This window comes from Brienomyrus brachyistius, chromosome 4 (genome assembly GCF_023856365.1).
Source record: "Brienomyrus brachyistius isolate T26 chromosome 4, BBRACH_0.4, whole genome shotgun sequence".
Taxonomy (NCBI): domain Eukaryota; kingdom Metazoa; phylum Chordata; class Actinopteri; order Osteoglossiformes; family Mormyridae; genus Brienomyrus; species Brienomyrus brachyistius.
Genome location: NC_064536.1, coordinates 35,823,948 through 35,846,919, shown reverse-complemented (window position 1 = coordinate 35,846,919; position 22,972 = coordinate 35,823,948). Strand labels below are relative to the sequence as shown.

The 22,972-nt window shown below is 46.6% G+C and overlaps 1 protein-coding gene across 6 annotated transcripts; it reads right to left on the bottom strand.

The window, feature by feature from the left end:
- Positions 1-1,215: 1,215 nt before the first annotated feature.
- On the bottom strand, positions 1,216-22,477 carry LOC125739681 (uncharacterized). 6 transcript variants are annotated; one of them, XM_049010049.1, is made up of 8 exons: positions 22,307-22,477; positions 20,126-20,185; positions 3,866-3,949; positions 3,272-3,412; positions 2,976-3,077; positions 2,391-2,519; positions 2,189-2,271; positions 1,216-1,802 (listed from the first exon to the last, which is right to left on the bottom strand). In XM_049010049.1, exons 1-8 carry the CDS (start codon positions 22,380-22,382, stop codon positions 1,698-1,700), a joined length of 780 nt encoding a protein of 259 aa, XP_048866006.1. In that variant the 5' UTR covers positions 22,383-22,477; the 3' UTR covers positions 1,216-1,697. The 6 variants fall into 6 exon arrangements, with proteins under 6 accessions (XP_048866006.1, XP_048866005.1, XP_048866003.1 ...); XM_049010048.1 differs by lacking the exon at positions 20,126-20,185 and adding an exon at positions 4,046-4,105 and having other exon boundaries at positions 22,307-22,475; XM_049010046.1 differs by lacking the exon at positions 20,126-20,185 and adding an exon at positions 4,046-4,114 and having other exon boundaries at positions 22,307-22,471.
- Between the last annotated feature and the right edge of the window lie 495 nt (positions 22,478-22,972).

Below are 22,972 nucleotides of genomic sequence, written 5' to 3'. Positions count from 1 at the left end.
TCTCCCCAGCCACCTCCTCTAGCTCCTCTGGGGGGCACCCAGCTGCTCCCAGACCACCCAAGAGATATAATCTTCCCAGTGTGTCCTGGGTCTGCCCCTGGGCCTCCTCCTGGATGGACATGCCCAAAATTCTTCCCCTGGGAGGATTCAGAAGGCATCCTAGATAGATACCAAAACCCCCTCATCTGGCTCCTTTCAATGTGGAGGAGCAGCAGTTCTACTCAGTGCTCCTCCCGACTGTCTGAGCTCCTCACCCTGTCTCTAAGCCCAGACGCCCTGTGCAGGAAACTCATTTCTGCCACTTGTATCCACGATCTCATTCTTTCGGTCACTACCCAGAATTACTGACCATAGGTGAGGGTAGGAACCGTAGATCGATCGGTAAATTGAAAGCTTTGCCTTTCAGCTCAGCTGCCTGTTCGCCATGACAGAACGGCACAGCATCCGCATTACTGCCGACACTCCACCGATCTGTCAGTTGATCTCCCGCTCCCTGCTTCCCTCACTTCTGAACAAGACCTCAACTCATCCCCCACCAGGAGAGGGAAATCCATCCTTTGCTGGTTCGAGCACCATGGCCTCCAACTTGGAGGTGCTGATCCGCAACCCATACACCTCAACTGCAAACCGCCCCAGTGCATGCTGCAGGTCACCGGTCGATGATGCCAACAAGACCTCATCATCTGCAAAAAGCAAAGACGTGATCCTGAGGCCCCCGAACCAGACCCCCTCCACCCCATGGCTACATCTAGAAAATCTGTCTTTAAAAGTTTTGAACAGAATCGGTGACAAAGGGCAGCTGGTGGAGTCCAGCACCCACTCCGAGTCTGACTTACTGCTGGCGATGTGAACCGAACTCTCGCTCTGTTTGCACAGGGACCTGATGGCCCACAACAACAGACCCCATACCCCATACTCCTGGAGCATCCCCCACAGCACCCTCATATGCCCTTTCCAAGTCCTCAGACCACATGTAGACTGGTTGGACAAACTCCCATGAACCCTCCAGTATCCTTTTGAGGGTGAAGAGCTGGTCCATTGTTCTGCGACCAGGTCGGAATCCGCATTGTTCCTCCAGGATCCAAGGTTCTACCAACGGCTGGATCCTCCTCTCCAGTACCCCGGCATACACCTTCCTAGGGAGGTTGATCCCAATAAATTTGGGACACATGCTTCATCCCCTTCCTTAATTTAAATAAAGTCTGAAGAAATACATTTATATAAATTATTTATTTGTATCGGATTTATTACACAGTCAGTGGCAGAAAGAAGTTCATTTGCATATAATTTATTTTAGTTGATGTTTTACGGTGGGAAAAATGGGGTCCCCAATCATGGAGGTTGCCAGACGTTCCATTCATCTCTCATTCCTGTCAGTTCATGTCCATATAACGGAGGACCAGCTGGCCACCAGATATGCTAAGTGCTAAATCATGCTAAGTCAGGAAGAAGCAAGAAAATGTAAAGAAACAAAGCTCATTATTTTAATATCGTAATTTATCATGCCCATTTATTTACTTTGTTATCTTGGTTTCCTGGGAATCCAAAATGAGTTTGTGAACAGCAGGGTGACAGAGGCAGAAAATCATCATCAAAATCATTGTAAAAATCATCCAAAATAAACGGCTGATTTTAGCCTAAAATATTTGAAGTTGACATCCATGTTGGTGGAGAGGAAGCCTGGGGACCAGCATCGTTCAGGGCTTCCTCGCAATCCTGGTGACCCTCAAACCATAGAAGTTGTAGTAGTACCACCAGTAGCTGTAGCGACTCTGTAAGGCCTGATCAAGCTGAGCGGCGCCCTGTGGCAGAAGTATAAGCGTCAGCAGGGGGCGCTGTGGTACCACCACGTCCCTCACCACACAACGAAGATGTGTTTTGTCAGTCTGCTACCTCAACAGTTTTAAGTTTTGACTCCAGAAACATGTCTGTAACCATGTGAACAGGTATCCTGAGCCTTGGCAGGCCAGAGTCTGTCTGTGGTCTTACACATTCACATTCAAGAAGATGTTGCATTGGCCAAATATTTTAGGTGCATGTTCTATAATCTCTAGCTGCACGAGCGAAATTGCCGTCCACAATGAGGTGCGATTACGTTACAGCAGGGTGCACACACACCCGACCATCACATCGGACACGAAGGGCTGCTCACACAAGCGCTTAAACCCGGACCAGACACAGTACTCACCACATAAAGCGCCGAGTCTATTTCAGACTCGCTTGCAGTAGTCGGAACCAGGAGCCTAACATTCAAGTTGAGTAACATCGTCACTGGAAAAGAGAGAACCTATTTCACCACCCATTGGCAAACCCACCATGCCGTGTCTCGGCTGATCTCAGAAAGGGCTGATTTGCCGATGGTGATGATGGCTGAGGAACATACAAGTTACCTGAGCAGGTGGATTCGTAGTCAGGGCAGCAGTCTCCATTATTCTTACATGCATTGTCGCAGAAACACCCCCTGTAACACCTAACGTCATACCAAGAGCAGCACATAGGTTCTGGTGATTTGCAGCTGCCTGTGATGGAAAAAAACAACAAATAAAACATTTTTAAAGCTTCTAGGCTTAATGTAAATATGAGGACTGCACATCCATCCATTTCTATACTCGCTGGTCCTGTCCAGGTTCACGGGGTCTGGAGCCTATCCCGGAGACTACGGCCGCAAAGTAGGGGGAAAATCCCAGGATGGGGCACCAAGCCATTGCAGAAGATTGCACATATTTTCAACACTATTTAGGGGTTTTGTCCTTTTTCCAATAAGTGCTCAGCATCAATTCCTCATTCCTTGTCCTTGATTGCGGAACCAAGCCAACCAAAACATCCAGTGATAAGCATTAAGCTGTCCGTCTGGGTAAAGGTGTCTCTTTCACATGTTAAATGTTCTCTGAACTTTAGAGCCTGAACAGCCTGTAGTTTATTACACAAAGTCCAGAGCTATGGAGTCATGCTATGGAGGCGTGATGGTGCCCCACCTGAGAGGGACCAGATGGGAAACTGCGAGCTGGCATTGAAGTCCCCCGAGCTGGTGATGTTGGTGCCATTGGTGGGCAGGTCGGTCGTTTCATTCGGAAAACCTGAAGACAGAGGAAACAGTTGACATCAGGCTGTAGTGGGCAAGGATGGAGGGCATCAAAGAGATTTAAAAATATTTTAAATGACTTTATCATGAAATTGTTAACCAAAAGGAATTTCATATTCAGCAAACCGAATGCTCTGTCAACGAAGACATCGACGGAGGGTTATTCAGACAAAGGCTCGGTGGCCATACCTGTCACACAGGTCTCTTTGAAGTCGGGACAGCAGTCCCCACGTCTCAGACACCCCACGTCACAGTAGCAGCCCCTGTAGCAGCTCCAGTCGAATAACATACAGCAGACGGGAGGGTCTTGCCTGCAGCTCATTGAATATCCTTTGAAAAAACATATAATCATTTAATTTGTCCTGTTCTGAGTAACAGGGGGCCTGGAGCCCACCCCAGGTCCCACATGGCAGGGGGTGACCCTGGATGGGATGTCGGTCCATCAGAGGATAAACACACAATCATGGTGAGAGCAGCCTCCACAACTGCTGATCTGTAGGGGGAACGGCAGAGCACATGGTGGAAACCCATCCACACAATTAGAACATGCAAACTGCACACAGGCAGGTGGTGGAGGGGGGACTCAAAGCCCCGACACTGGAGGTGGGAGGTGACAATGGTGTCTCCTGGGCCACCACACCACCCACACAAATGATCACAATTAAATTACACTGTTAAGCTATTAGTAAGTATTAGTCACAGTTCCTTTTGAATTCATACATCTTGAGGGTGTTTTTATTATTGGAACAATAACCCAGTTTAATAGGAATGATCACAGCTTACCTTGAGGCGTAACAGTTGAGGGGGTGGTGGTAGGGGGTTCAGTACCATTGTACACAGGTGTGGTCTCATTCGAATCATACAGTACTATGTTTGAAACACACATGCAAATCATCAGTCAGATTACAAGTGACTGTCTCTCAGTGTTACAGATTATATTTAAAAGTAATTATTACAACATACCTGGAGTCACATGTGGCAATGTCTCTGTGTTATTGTAGTCAGGTGTGGTCCCATTGGAATCTAGCATCGCTATTCCAGAGACACACATGCAAATACTAGTCAGCATTTAGTGTATGAGAAGGCATCCTTGATGACATGAAGGGCAAGAATTTGACAAGAATGCCTAAAGACCAAACACAGTGAGGGTGCCTTGCCAGTGTGTAAGGATGTCTGAAAAAAATACCAGCTATGTGAAGTGACTGGTGAAAACACCCGACTGTCCATCCTTCCTCCAATCCATCCATTTCAGTGTCTGAGAATTCTGTTTTTATTTACATTTTTTATATCATTGCAACATTTTTTGGAAGTGGCATAGAGTCGGGCCTGGTCCTCTAACCTTAACCCTGTTTGTCCGGTTGGATTGGGGTCGCTGTTTGATCATTGAAACCAGAGTAAATAGTACTTTCGCTTTCATTTTCCCCCAGTCAAAAGGCAAATATGCAGGTGTTTGTTTTGCACCCAACCACACTTTTGACATTGTTTTCTTGTCATGGTTTCAGTGAAACTTCTTTATTGTCAAGTTTGGCTCCCCCAACTTGGAGTAAAAATAGTAAATATAGACACTGCACTATTTTTGCAGCCAATAGCCACATGTGTTTATGAAGACCCAGCTGGTGCAGCAGAAACTGCAATGTCCCTCTCAGCTGACATTGTCGGCAGTTCAGGCCCAACCTGTACAGCACTCCGACGACTTAAACAGGAGCACATGGACCCCCAAGCCCAGAGGTGCGAGACCACAATACTGTGCCTCCCCACTCCCACCCCCCCCACACACACACACACACAGAGACATACATACATCACTGCAACTCAAAACTGAATGACACCTTTACAGCACTTTTACAATTTACAGCATTGAATTCATATATAATGAAGGTGTGATTTTTAATGCTGTCGTCCTATTTGAGCATAAACTTGTATTGCAATTTAGTAGGAATTATTGCTGCTTTCCAACCCAAAAAAAGCCCAGGATCTGTGTCACTAGGTTCAGTGATATTGAAGTTACTCAAAATGTCAAAGTCTGTGACACACGTACAAAGACCCGTCACATTCTAAATGTCTGTCTCTCAGTGTTACAGATTATATATATAATAGTAATTTTTACAGCATACCAGGAATCAGTCGTGGTAAAACATCAGTGTTATTGAAGACAGGTGTGGTCTCATTCAAATCTTGCAGCACTACTTCTGAGAGAGAGGTAAGGAGCTCGCACTGATTACAGGGCAACAAACCACCTCAGGAATGAGAACCTGAGTGCAGCCGTGCAGTGCGTGACACCTCAGCAACACACTAGTCCGGTGTGACCAGTGTGAGTTTTTTTCCAATGGCTGGAGTGCAAATTCTGCCACCAACACCAAGTATTTCCCTGTAAGTTGGAGGACCTCCTTATAGGGCTGGATGTAGATTCACATCCCGGGACAAAGCAATTGCAGATTAAGGACTTTGCTCAAGGGCCCAATGGAGTAGAATCACTCTGGACATCCACGGGATTCGAACCAGCAACTTTCCAGGTGCTGGCACAGACCCTTAGCCTGAGAGCCACCACTCCACCAAGACACATGGGCAAAATACCAGTGAGCATTTTAGTACCTGTTAGAAATTATATCTGGCATAAGTAAAATGTTATCTAATCAGCACGCAGTGTCGGGGTGATTCGAAGGCAGAGGCCAGAGAATTTACAGCTGGGGGGATGTGACATTTAGGGTATCCAGGTTTCCTGAATGGCACATTATTGGACTGCAGTGAGGATTAAGTCACTCGTTAAACCCCCACATAATAGTGTGAGGGAAAGACAAAAAAATACAGTTTAGCCTAATATTAATAAATAATATTAATAATGTCTTTTAAATTAATAGAAAATATTTTATGTGTTCCTTAAAATGTGACACAAGCAAAAATAAAATGGTAACAAAGTATCTTAATTCACAGTCAAACACATGATCTAAAATATTATAGTATATAAAATATTATATATTGCAACACCTAAAATAAGTAGCACAGTTTGCCTCAGAAGAGACAGTGAACCAAGGACCAGTCTGAACTGCACCACAACCGATTTTCGACTCTCAGCAGAAGAGTCTGCGGTCTGTTCGTTGGAGGAGCCGGTCTGATCTCGGTCTCGCCTGTCCCCTAAGACACATCTTTACCTGTCGTGTTGAGGCTTCCGCTCACCACCAGCAGGAGAAGCGGGAAGAGCAGAGCCATCACAGAGAAGCTGCCCATCTTGATTCTCGACAGTGAGTTCCACAATGACCCTGGAGAAGTGCAGGTTGCCTGTTTATCCTGCTTGCCCACCCCTGCTGGGAGGAGCTTCGCTGTGCCGGTTCCTCAGGGGTCTGAGAGAGAAGGAAGCCTTGATTCCTCAGTAGGGCAAAGACGGGTGTGCCATACCGGTGTGTGCAGATGTCTGAGAATAAATAGTGACAGATTCAATTGTTTCCTCCATACCGACCCACAAAAACCAGCCTCTCCAAAAAGAAAAGAAAAACTGATTCAGAATGCCCTTGTGATTCCAAATGCTGTTCTTTTGAAAAAGAATTAACGTTAAAAACGTTCAATTGTAGCTTTCATGGGACATGACAATAGTAATAAAAATGCCAACCTGCTGTTGTAGTGAAACTTGGATTCACTCCTCCTTGCCTACGTCTTTAATGTTCCTCTCAGCTGATGTTGTCACTGGTTCAGGTCCAAGTGGTATGGCACCCAGAAGATGTCTACAGTACCAGTAATAAAGCACTGAATAGGTAGGGCAGACAGACAGGTTTTTAAGCAGAGAGACGGGCAGGTGGACAGACAGACAGGCAATAACAGTAATATCAGACTTAATAGGATTATATATATATATATATATATATATTTGGGCTATCAAAACCAACATGTTAATTGTTTTTTTTTTGTAACATTTTTTATTAGACCGCAGTAAAAGAAGCAGATAGTGTTGGAAAGGCCGTCTCCGTAAACGGGATGCCAACGCGAATGCCTTTAGAGCACCGTCAGGAGCGTCTCTTTTGAGATTTCAGCGGTGGTTTCTACCCAGCGCCAAGGGATCCTGGTCAGTTACTCACCATACCTGCGGGTCTCGCCTCCGACGCCTCGTCGCCCTGCCTTGGTCCCGCCTTCGAAGCCTCATCGCCCTACCTTGGTCTCGCCTCCGACGCCTCGTCGCCCTGTCTCGGACCTGCCTCCGATGCCTCGTCGATCGCCTGCAGGTCCCCCCACTCTGGCACGTCAGGGGACGTCGCCTTGGCGGGCTGTGGTGTCGCCGTCGCCTGCTGCGGTTCCCCCTCCGTCCTTGCCTTTGCCAGTGTCCCCTTCAGCTCCCTCATTGCCTCCCCCTCATTGCCTCCACTGCACATATGCCTGGCCACTGCACATATGCCTGGCCACTACACATATGCCTGGCCACTGCACATACGCCTGGCCACTACACATACGCCTGGCCACTGCACATACGGCTGGCCACTGCACATACGCCTGGCTCCTTCATAGGCTGTTTTTAAATCTCGTCTTAAAACTCTGGAATTCAATTCAGCGTGAATTTTTTCACATCATTTATTTATTTATTTGTTTGTTTGTTTGTTTGTTTACTTATTTGTTTATTTTATTACATTTCATTTTTTTGTATGTTCTATTTATCTATCAGGTCATATTTCCATGCTTGTCCAGCACTTTGGTCAGCTGTTATTGTTGTTTTTAAAGTGCTTTATAAATAAACGTGACTTGACTCTGTCTCTGCTCCTCGTCCCCCTGTTTTCCCTCCATTCACTCCTTGCCCATTCGTTCTGCCTGTTCTCTTCGTGTCTCCTCTTCTCCTCTGTCTGTCTGCGTTTCCCGTTCTTTGTCAGGTCCTGTCTTGGCTTTTGCCCCTGTGCCTCTTCTGTGTGTCTGTTTTGTTCCCAGTCCCCCGTTGATGGTTTTGCTCTTGTTTTTCAGGTCCTGTGCTCCCGGTCTCACCCTGTCCGCCGCTCTCCTTGGGGCACGCCTGGAGTGCGTGCCTTTGGGGGCGGGGGGGGGGGGGGGGGGTTCTGTCATGACCTGCGCATCCAGTCCTCGTGTGTGCCACACCCCCTCATCATCCACGAGTGCTTCCACGATTGTGCCCAGCTGTTCCCTGTTATTTCACCCTGTCTTGCATATATCAGTCCACGTCTCCCTCAGTTGGGTGTCCGTCATTCATGTTAGTTGACGTTATGTTATGTTCGTAGTCGTCTCCCTGCGTCTCCCCTTCAATAAATCACCGGTTTTCCCTGTATTTTGCCTGCCTGCCTTATCCTTCCCTGCCTGCCAGTCTGCCCGTCCAACCCACGAGTCATAACAGGCAATCAAAACTTTTGACATTTTTGTTATATATATATTATATATATATATAAGTCACAGCTGTGTCACACTGTATCTGTGATACCGCTCAAGGGGCGGCGGCAGTTCCCTGGGGTCCGGCTCCAGTTCTCGGAGCAGGAGGGGTGCCTCCTCCTCCACGCTCCCAGTCCGGGACCAAAGCCTGGCAAGAGAGCAAGCCCCCAGACGGATCGTCAGCTCCTCAGGTCTCCCTCTCCTCTGCCTTTTCTTCCTCTTTGTTTGGTCCGTCATTCTGTCACACTTCGCCGGGATCGCTGCGTGAGCGGGGGATCGCTCAGGCAGGGCGATCGGGAAAGGAGCAGGCAGACAGGCGGAGTATGGGGTAAACGGGGATTTATTACGTAAACATATAACCTTGTAAACTGGGAGCTCGGAAAGCAAGAACTACCTGTGTGTGTGTGTGTGTGTGTGTGTGTGTGTGTGTGTGTGTGTGTGTGTGTTTGTGTGTTTGTGTATATATATATATTTTTTTTTTTTCCAAGATGGCGCCACGGTAGGCAGCCAGTTACCTCAGCTCCCAGCTCGTTTCTTTCTTTTTTCTTGTTTTTAAGTTTGCTTTAAGTTTTTCTTCCCGAATCTCGTGGTCGTGTTAACTTTCAACTGCAATCTTACATGGACCCACAAAGTTTCTTGAGAGCAGGAGCTTGCTTTCTACTCCTTTTTGGACTTTTTACCACCGCATCGGGAGAACCTGTGAGCCATATCACTGTTTACTGCAGGGAGCAGCTATTAGCGCTGCGCAACAGTAGGGTACTCCCGGAAGAGCGGCCAGAGATTCCGAAGGAACTACGGCGTCGGAGGAGAGGATGCAGGGCTGGAGCGAAGTACCGGGAGAGAAGGAGACGGTACAAACCGAGCATTCCATCTATTCTCATGGGTAACGTAAGATCTTTACCCAACAAGATGGAAGAGCTAACGGCGCTAATCAGACTGCAGTGGGAGTACCAGCAGAGCAGCCTCCTGCTGTTCCTGAGACCTGGCTCATGGACCACACACCGGACTCCGTTGTAAATTTGGATGGCTTTCAACTGGTTAGATTGGACAGGAGCGCCAGGGAGAGTGGTAAGAGGAGGGGTGGGGGACTAGCAATGTACATAAATAAGAGATGGTGTAATCCGGGTCACATTACCGTGAGGGAGCAGCGCTGCACTAAAGACATTGAACTGCTAGCAGTTAGCGCTCGGCCATACCACCTGGCCCGTGAGTTTTCTCATGTTGTTGTGCTGACTGTCTACATCCCTCCCTCGGCCGATGCTACAACAGCCTGTGAGCACATTCACTCCACAGTTTCACAGCTACAGACGGCACATCCGCAGTCCCTCATTATTATCTCTGGGGACTTCAATCATGCCTCACTACCTGCCACTCTCCCTAACTTCTCCCAGTATGTGGACTGCCAGACAAGGGACAACAAAACCCTGGACCTATTGTTTGCCAACACAAAGCAGGCTTACAGTGCAGCACCCCTCCCCCCGCTTGGCCACTCAGATCACAACCTGGTCATCCTGCAACCTATTTACATCCCTATGGTGAAAAGAAACCCCCCCCCCACTAGGAAGGTGATTAGGCTCTGGTCTGAGGAATGCAGTGAGGCCCTGAGAGACTGTTTTGAATGCACGGACTGGCAGGAACTCTGCAGGCCTCAACGTGAGGACATCGATGCCCTCACCCACTGCGTCACGGACTACATAAACTTCTGTGTTGAGAATACTGTGCCTACCAAGAAGGTACGGTATTTCTCTAACAATAAACCGTGGGTGACCCCAAAACTGAAGGCTCTGCTGAATGAGAAGAAGAGAGCTTTCAGATCTGGTGACACGGAAAAGCTGAGGAGAGTTCAAAAGGATCTCAAATGGGTAGAGATGGCAAGAAGCACTTCAGGAAGAAGATGGAAGACCAACTCCAACAAAACAATGTCAGAGAAGTCTGGAGGAACATGAAAAAAATCTCTGGACACTTCAAAGACATTGGAGGAGCCACAGTGTCTGCTGACCAGAGGTGGGCCAACGACTTGAATCTTTTTTTCAACAGATTCGACTCAGGACCATCAACCACCTCCCCCACCCCCCAGCTTCCATCAACTCCCCTCGTTATGCTGTCCCCCCTCCGTCCTGGTGAAATTCCATTGTTACCTGAGCTCTCCTCACACCACCACCCAGTTCCACCCCCATCTACATATCTACCCACATGTGAGCCAGCCCCATCCCCCAACCTGGTTAACTGGTTAACAGATAGGAAACAGCGAGTAGTGTGCTGGTGGATCTAGAATCTGGTAACTTCTACCTGAGTGACTCTGGACTTTAAGCTTTACTTTGTGCCCGACTGGACTGAGACTGAAAGCAGGGAATGAGCTGAGGATATATGCGTATCCCTGGAGGACACTTTTAAAAGCTTCTCCTGTGCCATCAAGTTGAAGACCTTTCTATAGATGTCAATGTACATTAGCATAATCCCTATTATAACGGCAACACCTGCTATCTTACAGTTTATTGTATTAATGTTTTCTTCAGTGCTGCTTATGACCCACACAGCGTAGGATATCACCTCTCAATGAAGACGTGTGCCTCTCATAATGTTATCTCTATTGTGTTTTATACCAGTTGCAGGATTTCTGTTACACTTATTCATAGGCTATTTATGGTGTGTTTTACTGTAACATAGTTGTTCTGTGTAGTGCATTTAAAGGGTTGTTGTTTGTTTGGAGATTAAATTTTCTTAACAAGAATTCAATAAAAACAACACTTGAATTGATATTGCGGGAGTAATTAGTGTAACAGCAGGGGGGGGGGAGTAGTGATCAGTGCACTGGACTGAAGGCTGTAACGTGATGAGTTTCATGGATGAAATTTATAAAGATGTTGCTCTGTGCCCATGGTAGTGCAGCTAGTAAACAATATAAAAATGTTGCAGTGGGAAGACTTTTTAACCTCCAACGCCGTCAGACATCCTTTCCACCCTGCTCGCACGCATCGTACACTCACTTTGCCCTTTTGATGGGACGCTTTTTCCATTTCCAATACTGGTGCTGCTGATGTCACTGTTCCCCCCATGACTCACTGAGACACGCCTCACAGGGCAAGCCCTGAGGAGCGGCTCGGGGCCCCTGTCTGGCTACTCCGATGCTTAGATGGTGCCTCCTGAGGAGAGTGGCTGTCTGGCGTGGCGACACAAATCCTCGGTACTCAACGGAGGAGGTAGAGCTCTGAGAACTCTGAGGAGATACAGGGGCGTCTTAGCGTACGTCTGACCAGTGGAAAGAGTGTGTTTCTACTTGCGGCGGTGGTGGTGGTGGTGGGGTGGGGGGCTGGGAGAGTGGAGACGAGCAGCAAACCACACACCAAGTAGAATGAGAAGCGTCTCTAATCAGCTTCCTAACCCCCGCAAACAAAGACTATTTAAGCTAAAACCAGGAAAAAGACATTAATGAAGTGTCCACCCATACACCTGCTTGAGCAAGTCCCTGCAGTCTTCGCATTGGCCATGGTTGTGCATCGCTAAGTTGTTGGTTCACATCGCAGTGAGCATGTGAGTCAGGCTTCTTCAGTCGTTCGTGCCCCTGTTCCTGTTGTCACACCAGCAGCCTGTGGCTAATAAAGAGCTGCCTCAGCCAACAAGCCCTTTCATTTCTGTGGTCACAGGCCCCCTGCACATTGGCGGGTCTGAAAGTCGGCTTAGGAAAAGCATGTCGCTGCAAAGCAGCGAAAGGCTAAAAGAGATAAAGGGCCCAGCTGGTTCAGTGTGAGGGCCAAATGGGGGCAACAATGGTAAAAGTAGGGTGTGTGTGTGCGTGTGTGTGTATGTGCATATATATATATATATATATATATACACACACACACACACTTAAACCTGACACACACATTTATGAGCAACGCTTGGGGTCTGAGTGCAGGTCGGCCCATTCATGTGGTGCCCTTAGAGCATTTCGGGGCATCAGGGCCTTGCTGAAGGGCCCAATGGCCTGGGGCTCGATCTGGTGACTTTCCAATCACAGGCACAGCAGGCTAAGCGGCTGAGCCACACATTGCCCCAGTGCACAGCAATCCTTTGGTTTTTGAAGCCCCCGTCTAACTTTCTATGAATTGTACAATTTTGGGGGTCAGAGCTGAGGGTTTTGCTTAAGGGCCCGACAGTGAGACGACTGCTGTGCTAATGATGCTGTGCCAGGCACAGGGTGCAGATCACTGATCCTCTGAGCTACACAGCAGCCCTTAGCTGTGCCTCTGACTCCTAGTACTGATTAAATATTCATATGGTTGATGATAAGAAGGCCTATGATGTCATCTACTTAGATTTCCAAAAGGCTTTTGATGTTGTCCCCCACAAGAGGCTCCTACTTAAACTCAAAGCGACAGGTATTTTAGGTACCGTAGCAACCTGGATTGATAACTGGTTAACAGATAGGAAACAGCGAGTAGTTATAAGAGGCACAATGTCACAGTGGGCTTGCGTTCATAGTGGGGTACCGCAGGGTTCGATTTTAGGACCACTATTGTTCCTAATTTACATAAATGATATGGATACCAATATATACAGTAAACTGGTGAAATTTGCAGATGACACCAAGGTGGGTGGTGTAGCAGATACTGAATTAGTGGCTCAGCAGCTACAGCGGGATCTTGATTTAATTAGTGACTGGGCCGATACCTGGCAGATGAAATTTAACGTCGATAAATGTAAGGTACTCCATCTAGGGAGCAGAAATATAAAGTACAGGTATTTCATGGGTGTCACTGAAATAAAGGTAGCTGATCATGAGAAAGACCTTGGTGTGTATGTTGATGCTTCCATGTCCCATTCTCGCCAGTGTGGGGAAGCAATAAAAAAGGTCAATAGGATATTGGGGTATATCTCCAGGTGTAAGTCAAGGGAGGTAATGCTAAGATTATACAATTCCTTGGTGAGACCTCACCTAGAATATTGTGTGCAGGTTTGGTCACCATATCTTAAAAAGGACATTGTGGCCTTAGAAAAGGTGCAGCGTAGGGCCACAAAAATGATTCCTGGTCTTAGAGGAATGTCATACGAGGAACGGTTACTTGAGCTAAATCTGTTCAGTCTCAAGCAAAGGAGACTGAGGGGGGACATGATCCAGGTATATAAGATTCTAACAGCTTTGGATGCTGTTCAACCAAATAGTTACTTCAGCATTAGTTTAAATACACAAACTCGTGGCCATAGGTGGAAATTAGCGGGAGAACATTTCAAGCTGGATTTAAGGAAGCACTTCTTTACACAGCGCGTAGTCAGAGTATGGAATAGCCTTCCTGATAATGTAGTGCAAGCTGAATCCTTGGGTTCCTTTAAATCAGAGCTAGATAACATTTTGACTCTGAGCTATTAGTTTAGTTCTCCCCAAGCGAGCTTGATGGGCCGAATGGCCTCCTCTCGTTTGTATAGTTCTTATGTTCTTATGTTGTAACCCAGCCCAGCCTGACATCTGCCTCACAGTCGATGGTCGGGTTGATGGCCAGTTTTTTCGCTGGTACTCGTGACTAGTGACATGGTATATTGCAACAGCAATAAAGGGTTTCATCAAATCAAATCAAATCATCAGGTGAGGTGCCAGCTCAAGAGGATGAAGGCAAGGAAGGCAGCAGGTCCTGACGGAATCTGCGCCAGACTGCTCAGGTGCAGACCAGCTCTGTCAGGTGGTCCAGTATATCTTCACCCTGAGCCTGAGTCTAGAGAGGATTCCTGAACTGTGGAAGACTTCCTGTGTCATCCCGGTGCCGAAAATTGCACACCCCAAGGAGCCCAACCATTTCAGACCTGTGGCCTTGACCTCTCATTTGATGAAGACCTTGGAGAGGCTCATCCTGCACCACCTTCGCCCACTGGTGAGCTCAGCAATTGACCCCCTGCAGTTCGCATACCGGTCTGGAATCGGGGTGGATGATGCTGTCATCTACATGTTGCAACGAACACCTAGAGCAGGCAGGGAGCACTGTGAGAGTCATGTTTTTTGACTTCTCCAGTGCTTTCAACACTATCCATCCTGCACTACTGAGAGGGAAGCTGGAAGGAGCCGGTGTAGGCAAGCAGCTGACTGCATGGACCATCGACTACCTAACCAACAGACCACAGTATGTGAGGCTCCACAACTGTGTGTCCGAGACGGTAATCTGCAGCACTGGCGCGCCGCAGGGCACGGTTCTCTCACCCTTCCTGTTCAGCATGTACACTTCTGACTTCCGTTATAATTCGGACCTGTGCCACCTACAAAAGTTCTCGGATGATACGGCCATCATCGGATGCGTGTCAGACAGGACCAATCATGAATACAGGGGGGGCATCAGTGACTTTGTCGGCTGGTGTGAGACCAATGCTCTCCAAATCAACGCCAGCAAGACGAAGGAGATGGTCATTGATTTTAGGAGGAAGGCACCCCCTCCAACACTGGTGAGCATCCAGGGAAAAGTCATCGAGATAGTGGCCTCTTACAAGTACCTGGGTGTTCACCTCAACAATAAACTGGACTGGACTACAAATACGGACGTCCTGTATAAGAAGGGCCAGAGTCGACTCTACCTGTTGAGGAGACTGAGGTCCTTCGGAGTATGCAGGACCCTATTAAGGACATTCTATAATTCTGTGGTGGCATCCGCCCTCTTCTATGCAGTGGTCTGCTGGGGGAGCGGATGCACGGAAAGGGACAGAAGCAAAATTGATAAACTGGTGCGGAGGTCAAGCTCTGTGCTGGGATGCCCTCTGGAGACTGTGGAGGTGGTGGGTGAGAGGAGGATGTTAGCAAAGCTGACATCCATCATGAACAACCCTCATCACCCCCTGCATGAGACTGTGAGTGCGCTGAGCAGCTCCTTCAGTTAGAGACTGATACACCCTCGCTGCAGGAAGGAGTGCTTTCGCAGATCAGTCATCCCAACAGCAGTTAGATTCTATAACACAAGGATGTCATGAGTCACCATTACCTACCACCTCATACATAACGCACCTTGTAGAGGTATGGGCTTGTGCATATATATGTGTATATTTATGGTTATGTATCTACAGATATGTAGAGGCATATCTGTATATAATGTATGGATGTATGTATGTATGTATGGATGTAGGTGCATAGAACGGGTGTATATATGTACATGCCAATACCCAGCACTACCTCAGTAGTTAATTGTAGATATAGTAGTTATAGAGTTGATATTTATTACTACTTGCACTTTCCACAACCCACTACACATAGTCATTATTACACATAGTCACATAGACATTATTACTAGTATTGGACTAGTGCTCTATCTTTTCATATTATTTCTTATTTGTATTCTTATTCTTGTATTTTTATATTCTTTTACTCTTGTAAACTTTCTTACTAGCTGTCTGGAGCTGCGTTAACACGCAAATTTCCCCACTGTGGGATCAATAAAGTACTATCCTATCCTATCCTATCCTATATACACAGTACTAAAAAAATTCTGAGGTTGTCAATGAAAATGATGTTTAAATGATTTATACATGCTGGTGTAAACAGCTTAACAAGCTTAACCATTTCTAGTAGCCATCCAATAGACCAAATTATTTTTTTTACTATTTTCTTTGTTATTTTTATTCTTTTTTGATAATTGTTTTGGCTTATTAATACCTCACTGAGTTATTTAAGTAATTAAGATAACTAATTCACTGAGCTGGTTTTGAAATTTAATGAATGAATGGAATGGCTGCTGTGCCTCTGAGGAGAGGTTCACCTGGGTGTCCAGCAAGAAACAACAAGAAAAGTCCTTTATTACTGTTAATTTGCAGATCTTTTAATGTTCAATTATTTTTTTTCTGAGCATATATACACCTGCTACCCATACATACAACTTTGATTGCTCTCTCTCTCTCTCTCTCTCTCTCTCTCTCTCTCTCTCTCTCTCCCATTTTCTTGTGTTGGGTCACGGGGGCAGCAGTCTGAGCAGAGATGCCCAGACCTCCCTCTCCCCAGCCACCTCCTCTAGCTCCTCTGGGGGACACCCAGCTGCTCCCAGACCACCCAAGAGATATAATCTTACCAGTGTGTCCTGGGTCTGCCCCTGGGCCTCCTCCTGGACGGAAATGCTCTAAATTCTTCCCCAGGGAGGATTCAGAAGGCATCCTAGATAGATACCCAAACCCCCTCATCTGGCTCCTTTCAATGTGGAGGAGCAGCGGTTCTACTCAGTGCTCCTCCCGACTGTCTGAGCTCCTCACCCTGTCTCTAAGCCCAGACGCCCTGTGCAGGAAACTCATTTCTGCCACTTGTATCCACGATCTCATTCTTTCGGTCACTACCCAGAATTCCTGACCATAGGTGAGGGTAGGAACCGTAGATCGATCGGTAAATTGAAAGCTTTGCCTTTCAGCTCAGCTGCCTATTCGCCATGACAGAACGGCACAGCATCCGCATTACTGCCGACACTCCACCGATCTGTCAGTTGATCTCCCGCTCCCTGCTTCCCTCACTTGTGAACAAGACCTCAACTCATCCCCCACCAGGAGAGGGAAATCCATCCTTTGCTGGTTCGAGCACCATGGCCTCCAACTTGGAGGTGCTGATCCGCAACCTAGACCCCTCAACTGCAAACCGCCCCAGTGCATGCTGCAGGTCACCGGTCGATGATGCCAACAAGACCTCATCATCTGCAAAAAGCAAAGATGTGATCCTGAGGCCCCCGAACCAGACCCCCTCCACCCCATGGCTACATCTAGAAATTCTGTCCTTAAACGTTTTGAACAGAATCGGTGACAAAGGGCAGCCCTGGTGGAGTCCAGCACCCACTCAGAGTCTGACTTACTGCTGGCGATGTGAACCAAACTCTCACTGTGTTTGCACAGGGACCTGATGGCCCGCAAGAACAGACCCCATACCCCATACTCCTGGAGCACCCCCTACAGCACCCCTGGGACACATCCTTCATCCCCTTTCTTAACAAATAAAATCCAAAGAAATACATTTATATGAATTATTTATTTGTATCAAATTTATTACACAGTCAGTGGCATGTGGCAGAAAGAAGTTAATTTGCATATAATTTATTTTAGTTGATGTTTTAGAATGGGAGAAATGGGGTCCCCAATCATGGAGGTTAATTATCTGTTGCCAGACGTTTCATCTCTCATTCCTGTCAGTCCATATAACGGAGGACCAGCTGGCCCCCGGACATGCTAAGTGCTAAATCATGCTAAGTCAGGAAGAAGCAAGAAAATGTAAAGAAACAAAGCTCATTATTTTAATATCGTAATTTATCATGCCCATTTATTTACTTTGTTATTTTGGTGTCCTGGGAATCTAAAATGAGTTCGTGAACAGCAGGGTGACAGAGGCAGAAAATAATCATCAAAATCATTGTAAAAATCATCCAAAATAAACGGCTGATTGTAGCCTAAAATATTTGAAGTTGACATCCATGTTGGTGGAGAGGAAGCCTGGGGACCAGCATCGTTCAGGGCTTCCTCGCAATCCTGGTGACCCTCAAACCATAGAAGTTGTAGTAGTACCACCAGTAGCTGTAGCGACTCTGTAAGGCCTGATCAAGCTGAGCGGCACCCTGTGGCAGAAGTATAAGCGTCAGCAGGGGGCGCTGTGGTACCACCACGTCCCTCACCACACAACGAAGATGTGTTTTGTCAGTCTGCTACCTCGACGGTTTTACCTTTTGACTCCAGAAACATGTCTGTAACCATGTGAACAGGTATCCTGAGCCTTGGCAGGCCAGAGTCTGTCTGTGGTCTTACACATTCACATTCAAGAAGATGTTGCATTGGCCAAATATTTTAGGTGCATGTTCTATAATCTCTAGCTGCACGAGCGAAATTGCCGTCCACAATGAGGTGCGATTATGTTACAGCAGGGTGCACACACACCCGACCATCACATCGGACACAAAGGGCTGCTCACACAAGCGCATAAACGCGGAGCAGACACAGTACTCACCGAGTAAAGTGCCGAGTCTATTTCATACTCGCTTGCAGCAGTCGGAACCAGGAGCCTAACATTCAAGTTGAGCAACACCGTCACTGGAAAAGAGAGAACCTATTTCACCGCCCATTGGTAAACCCACCATGTCGTGTCTCTGCTGATCTCAGAAAGGGCTGATTTGCCAATGGTGATGATGGCTGAGGAACATACAAGTTACCTGAGCAGGTGGATTCGTAGTCAGGGCAGCAGTCTCCATTATTCTTACATGCATTGTCGCAGAAACACCCCCTGTAACAGTTATAGTCATACCAATAGCAGCACATAGGTTCTGGTGATTTGCAGCTGCCTGTGATGGAAAAAAACAACAAATAAAACATTTTCAAAGCTTCTAGGCTTAATGTAAATATGAGGACTGCACATCCATCCATTTCTTTACTCGCTGGTCCTGTCCAGGATCACGGGGTCTGGAGCCTATCCTGGAGACTACGGCCGCAAAGTAGGGGGAAAATCCCAGGATGGGGCACCAAGCCATCGCAGAAGACTGCACATATTTTCAACACTATTTAGGGATTTTGTCTGAAATGTCTGAATCATCCAGCGATAAGCATTAAGCTGTCCGTCTGGGTAAAGGTGTCCATCTGTTTCACATGTTAAATGTTCTCTGAACTTTAGAGCCTGAACAGCCTGTGGTTTATTACACGAAGTCCAGAGCTATGGAGTCATGCTATGGAGGCGTGATGTTGCCCCACCTGAGAGGGACCAGATGGGAAACTGCGAGCTGGCATTGAAGTCCCCAGAGCTGGTGATGTTGGTGCCATTGGTGGGCAAGTCGGTCGTTTCATTCAGAAAACCTGAAGACAGAGGAAACTGTTGACTGCAGTTGGCAGGGAAGAGGGTGTCAAAGCTTTTAAAAAATTCCTTGCTAACCAAAAGGAATCTCATATTCAGTAAACGGAATGCTCTGTCAGCGAAAACATCGATGGAGGGTTATTCAGACAAAGGCTCGGTGGCCGTACCTGTCACACAGGTCTCTTTGAAGTCGGAACAGCAGTCCCCACGTCTCAGACACCCCACGTCACAGTGGCAGCCCCTGTAGCAGCTCCAGTCATATGACATACAGCACAGGGGAGGGTCTTGCCTGCAGCTCATTGAATATCCTTTGAAAAAACATATAATCATTTAATTTGTCCAGCTCTGAGTAACAGGGGGCCTGGAGCCTACCCCAGGTCCCACATGGCAGGGGGCGACCCTGGATGGGATGTCGGTCCATCAGAGGATAAACACACAATCATGGTGAGAGCAGCCTCCACAACTGCTGATCTGTAGGGGGAACGGCAGAGCACATGGTGGAAACCCATCCACACAATTAGAACATGCAAACTGCACACATGCAGGTGGTGGAGGGGGGACTCAAAGCCCCGACACTGGAGGTGGGAGGCGACAATGGTGTCTCCTGGGCCACCACACCACCCACACAAATGATCACAATTAAATTACACTGTTAAGCTATTAGTAAGTATTAGTCACAGTTCCTTTTGAATTCATACATCTTGAGGGTGTTTTTATTATTGGAACAATAACCCAGTTTAATAGGAATGATCACAGCTTACCTTGAGGCGTAACAGTTGAGGGGGTGGTGGTAAAGGGTTCAGTACCATTGTACACAGGTGTGGTCTCATTCGAATCATACAGTACTATGTTTGAAACACACATGCAAATCATCAGTCAGATTACAAGTGACTGTCTCTCAGTGTTACAGATTATATTTAAAAGTAATTATTACAACATACCTGGAGTCACATGTGGCAATGTCTTGGTGTTATTGTAGTCAGGTGTGGTCCCATTGGAATCTAGCATCGCTATTCCAGAGACACACATGCAAATACCAGTCAGCATTTAGTGTATGAGAAGGCATCCTTGATGACATGAAGGGCAATAATTTGACAAGAATGCCTAAAGACCAAACACAGTGAGGGTGCCTTGCCAGTGTGTAAGGATGTCTGAAAAAAATACCAGCTATGTGAAGTGACTGGTGAAAACACCCGACTGTCCATCCTTCCTCCAATCCATCCATTTCAGTGTCTGAGAATTCTGTTTTTATTTACATTTTTTATATCATTGCAACATTTTTTGGAAGTGGCATAGAGTCGGGCCTGGTCCTCTAACCTTAACCCTGTTTGTCCGGTTGGATTGGGGTTGCTGTTTGATCATTGAAACCAGAGTAAATAGTACTTTCGCTTTCATTTTCCCCCAGTCAAAAGGCAAATATGCAGGTGTTTGTTTTACACCCAACCACACTTTTGACATTGTTTTCTTGTCATGGTTTCAGTAAAACTTCTTTATTGTCAAGTTTGGCTCCCCCAACTTGGAGTAAAAATAGTAAATATAGACACTGCACTATTTTTGCAGCCAGTAGCCACATGTGTTTATGAAGACCCAGCTGGTGCAGCAGAAACTGCAATGTCCCTGTCAGCTGACATTGTCGGCAGTTCAGGCCCAACCTGTACAGCACTCCGACGCACATGGACCCCCAAGCCCAGAGGTACGAGACCACAATACTGTGCCTCCCCACTCCCACCCCCCCCCCACACACACACACACACAGACATACATACATCACTGCAACTCAAAACTGAATGACACCTTTACAGCACTTTTACAATTTACAGCATTGAATTCATATATAATGAAGGTGTGATTTTTAATGCTGTCGTCTTATTTGAACATAAACTTTTATTGCAATATAGTAGGAATTATTACTGCTTTCCAACCCAAAAAAAGTACAGGATCTGTGTCACTAGGTTCAGTGATATTGAAGTTACTCAAAATGTCAAAGTCTGTGACACACTTACAAAGACCCGTCACATTCTAAATGTCTGTCTCTCAGTGTTACAGATTATATATATATATATAATAGTAATTTTTACAGCATACCAGGAATCAGACGTCGTAAAACGTCAGTGTTATTGATGACAGGTGTGGTCTCATTCAAATCTTGCAGCAATACTTCTGAGAGAGCGGTAAGGAGCTCGCACTGATTACAGTGCAACAAACCACCTCAGGAATGAGAACCTGAGTGCAGCCGTGCAGTGCGTGACACCTCAGCAACACATAAGTCCGGTGTGACCAGTGTGAGTTTTTATCCAGTGGCTGGAGTGCAAATTCTGCCACCAACCCCCAAGTATTTCCCTGTAAGTTGGAGGACCTCCTTATAGGGCTGGATGTAGATTTACGTCCCGGGACAAAGCAATTGCAGATTAAGGACTTTGCTCAAGGGCCCAATGGAGTAGAATCACTCTGGACATTCACGGGATTCGAACCAGCAACTTTCCAGGTGCTGGCACAGACCCTTAGCCTCAGAGCCACCACTCCACCAAGACACACGGGCAAAATACCAGTGAGCATTTTAGTACCTGTTAGAAATTATATCTGGCATAAGTAAAATGTTATCTAATCAGCACGCAGTGTCAGGGTGATTCGAAGGCAGAGGCCAGAGAATTTACAGCTGGGGGGATGTGACATTTAGGGTATCCAGGTTTCCTGAATGGCACATTATTGGACTGCAGTGAGGATTAAGTCACTCGTTAAACCCCCACATAATAGTGTGAGGGAAAGACAAAAAAATACAGTTTAGCCTAATATTAATAAATAATATGAATAATGTCTTTTAAATTAATAGAAAATATTTTATGTATTCCTTAAAAATATGACACAAACAAAAATAAAATGGTAACAAAGTATCTTAATTCACAGTCAAGCACATGATCTAAAATATTATAGTATATAAAATATTATATATTGCAACACCTAAAATAAGTAGCACAGGTTGCCTCAGAAGAGACAGTGAACCAATGACCAGTCTGAACTGCACCACAACCGATTTTCGACTCTCAGCAGAAGAGTCTGCGGTCTGTTCGTTGGAGGAGCCGGTCTGATCTCGGTCTCGCCTGTCCCCTAAGACACATCTTTACCTGTCGTGTTGAGGCTTCCGCTCACCACCAGCAGGAGAAGCGGGAAGAGCAGAGCCATCACAGAGAAGCTGCCCATCTTGATTCTCGACAGTGAGTTCCACAATGACCCTGGAGAAGTGCAGGTTGCCTGTTTATCCTGCTTGCCCACCCCTGCTGGGAGGAGCTTCTATGTGCCGGTTCCTCAGGGGTCTGAGGGAGAAGGAAGCCTTGATTCCTCAGTAAGACAAAGACGGGTGTGCCATACCGGTGTGTGCAGATGTCTGAGCATAAATAGTGACAGATTCAATTGTTTCCTCCATACCGACCCACAAAAACCAGCCTCTCCAAAAAGAAAAGAAAAACTGATTCAGAATGCCCTTCCCCTGCCTAGGCCTTTAATGTTCCTCACAGCTGACTGTCAGTACATTTACATGCACAGCTATAACTTTAAACATATACTAGAAGCTTTAAATATTTATGAGATAAACTTGAAAAGGAATAATCATTGAAATTCCAAAACTTGCAGAACTTCCAGAGTTTTTTTATCCTATGACAGAGTAAAAATGTTTTAGTGAGACTTAAACTCCTTGTGCTTTAATATACATACCAAACTGGAGGTAAGGAAAAGCCTGCCTGTTGCTTCTGGTTCTCTGGGGCTCATGCCCCTTTGGCTGCAGGGGCTGGAAC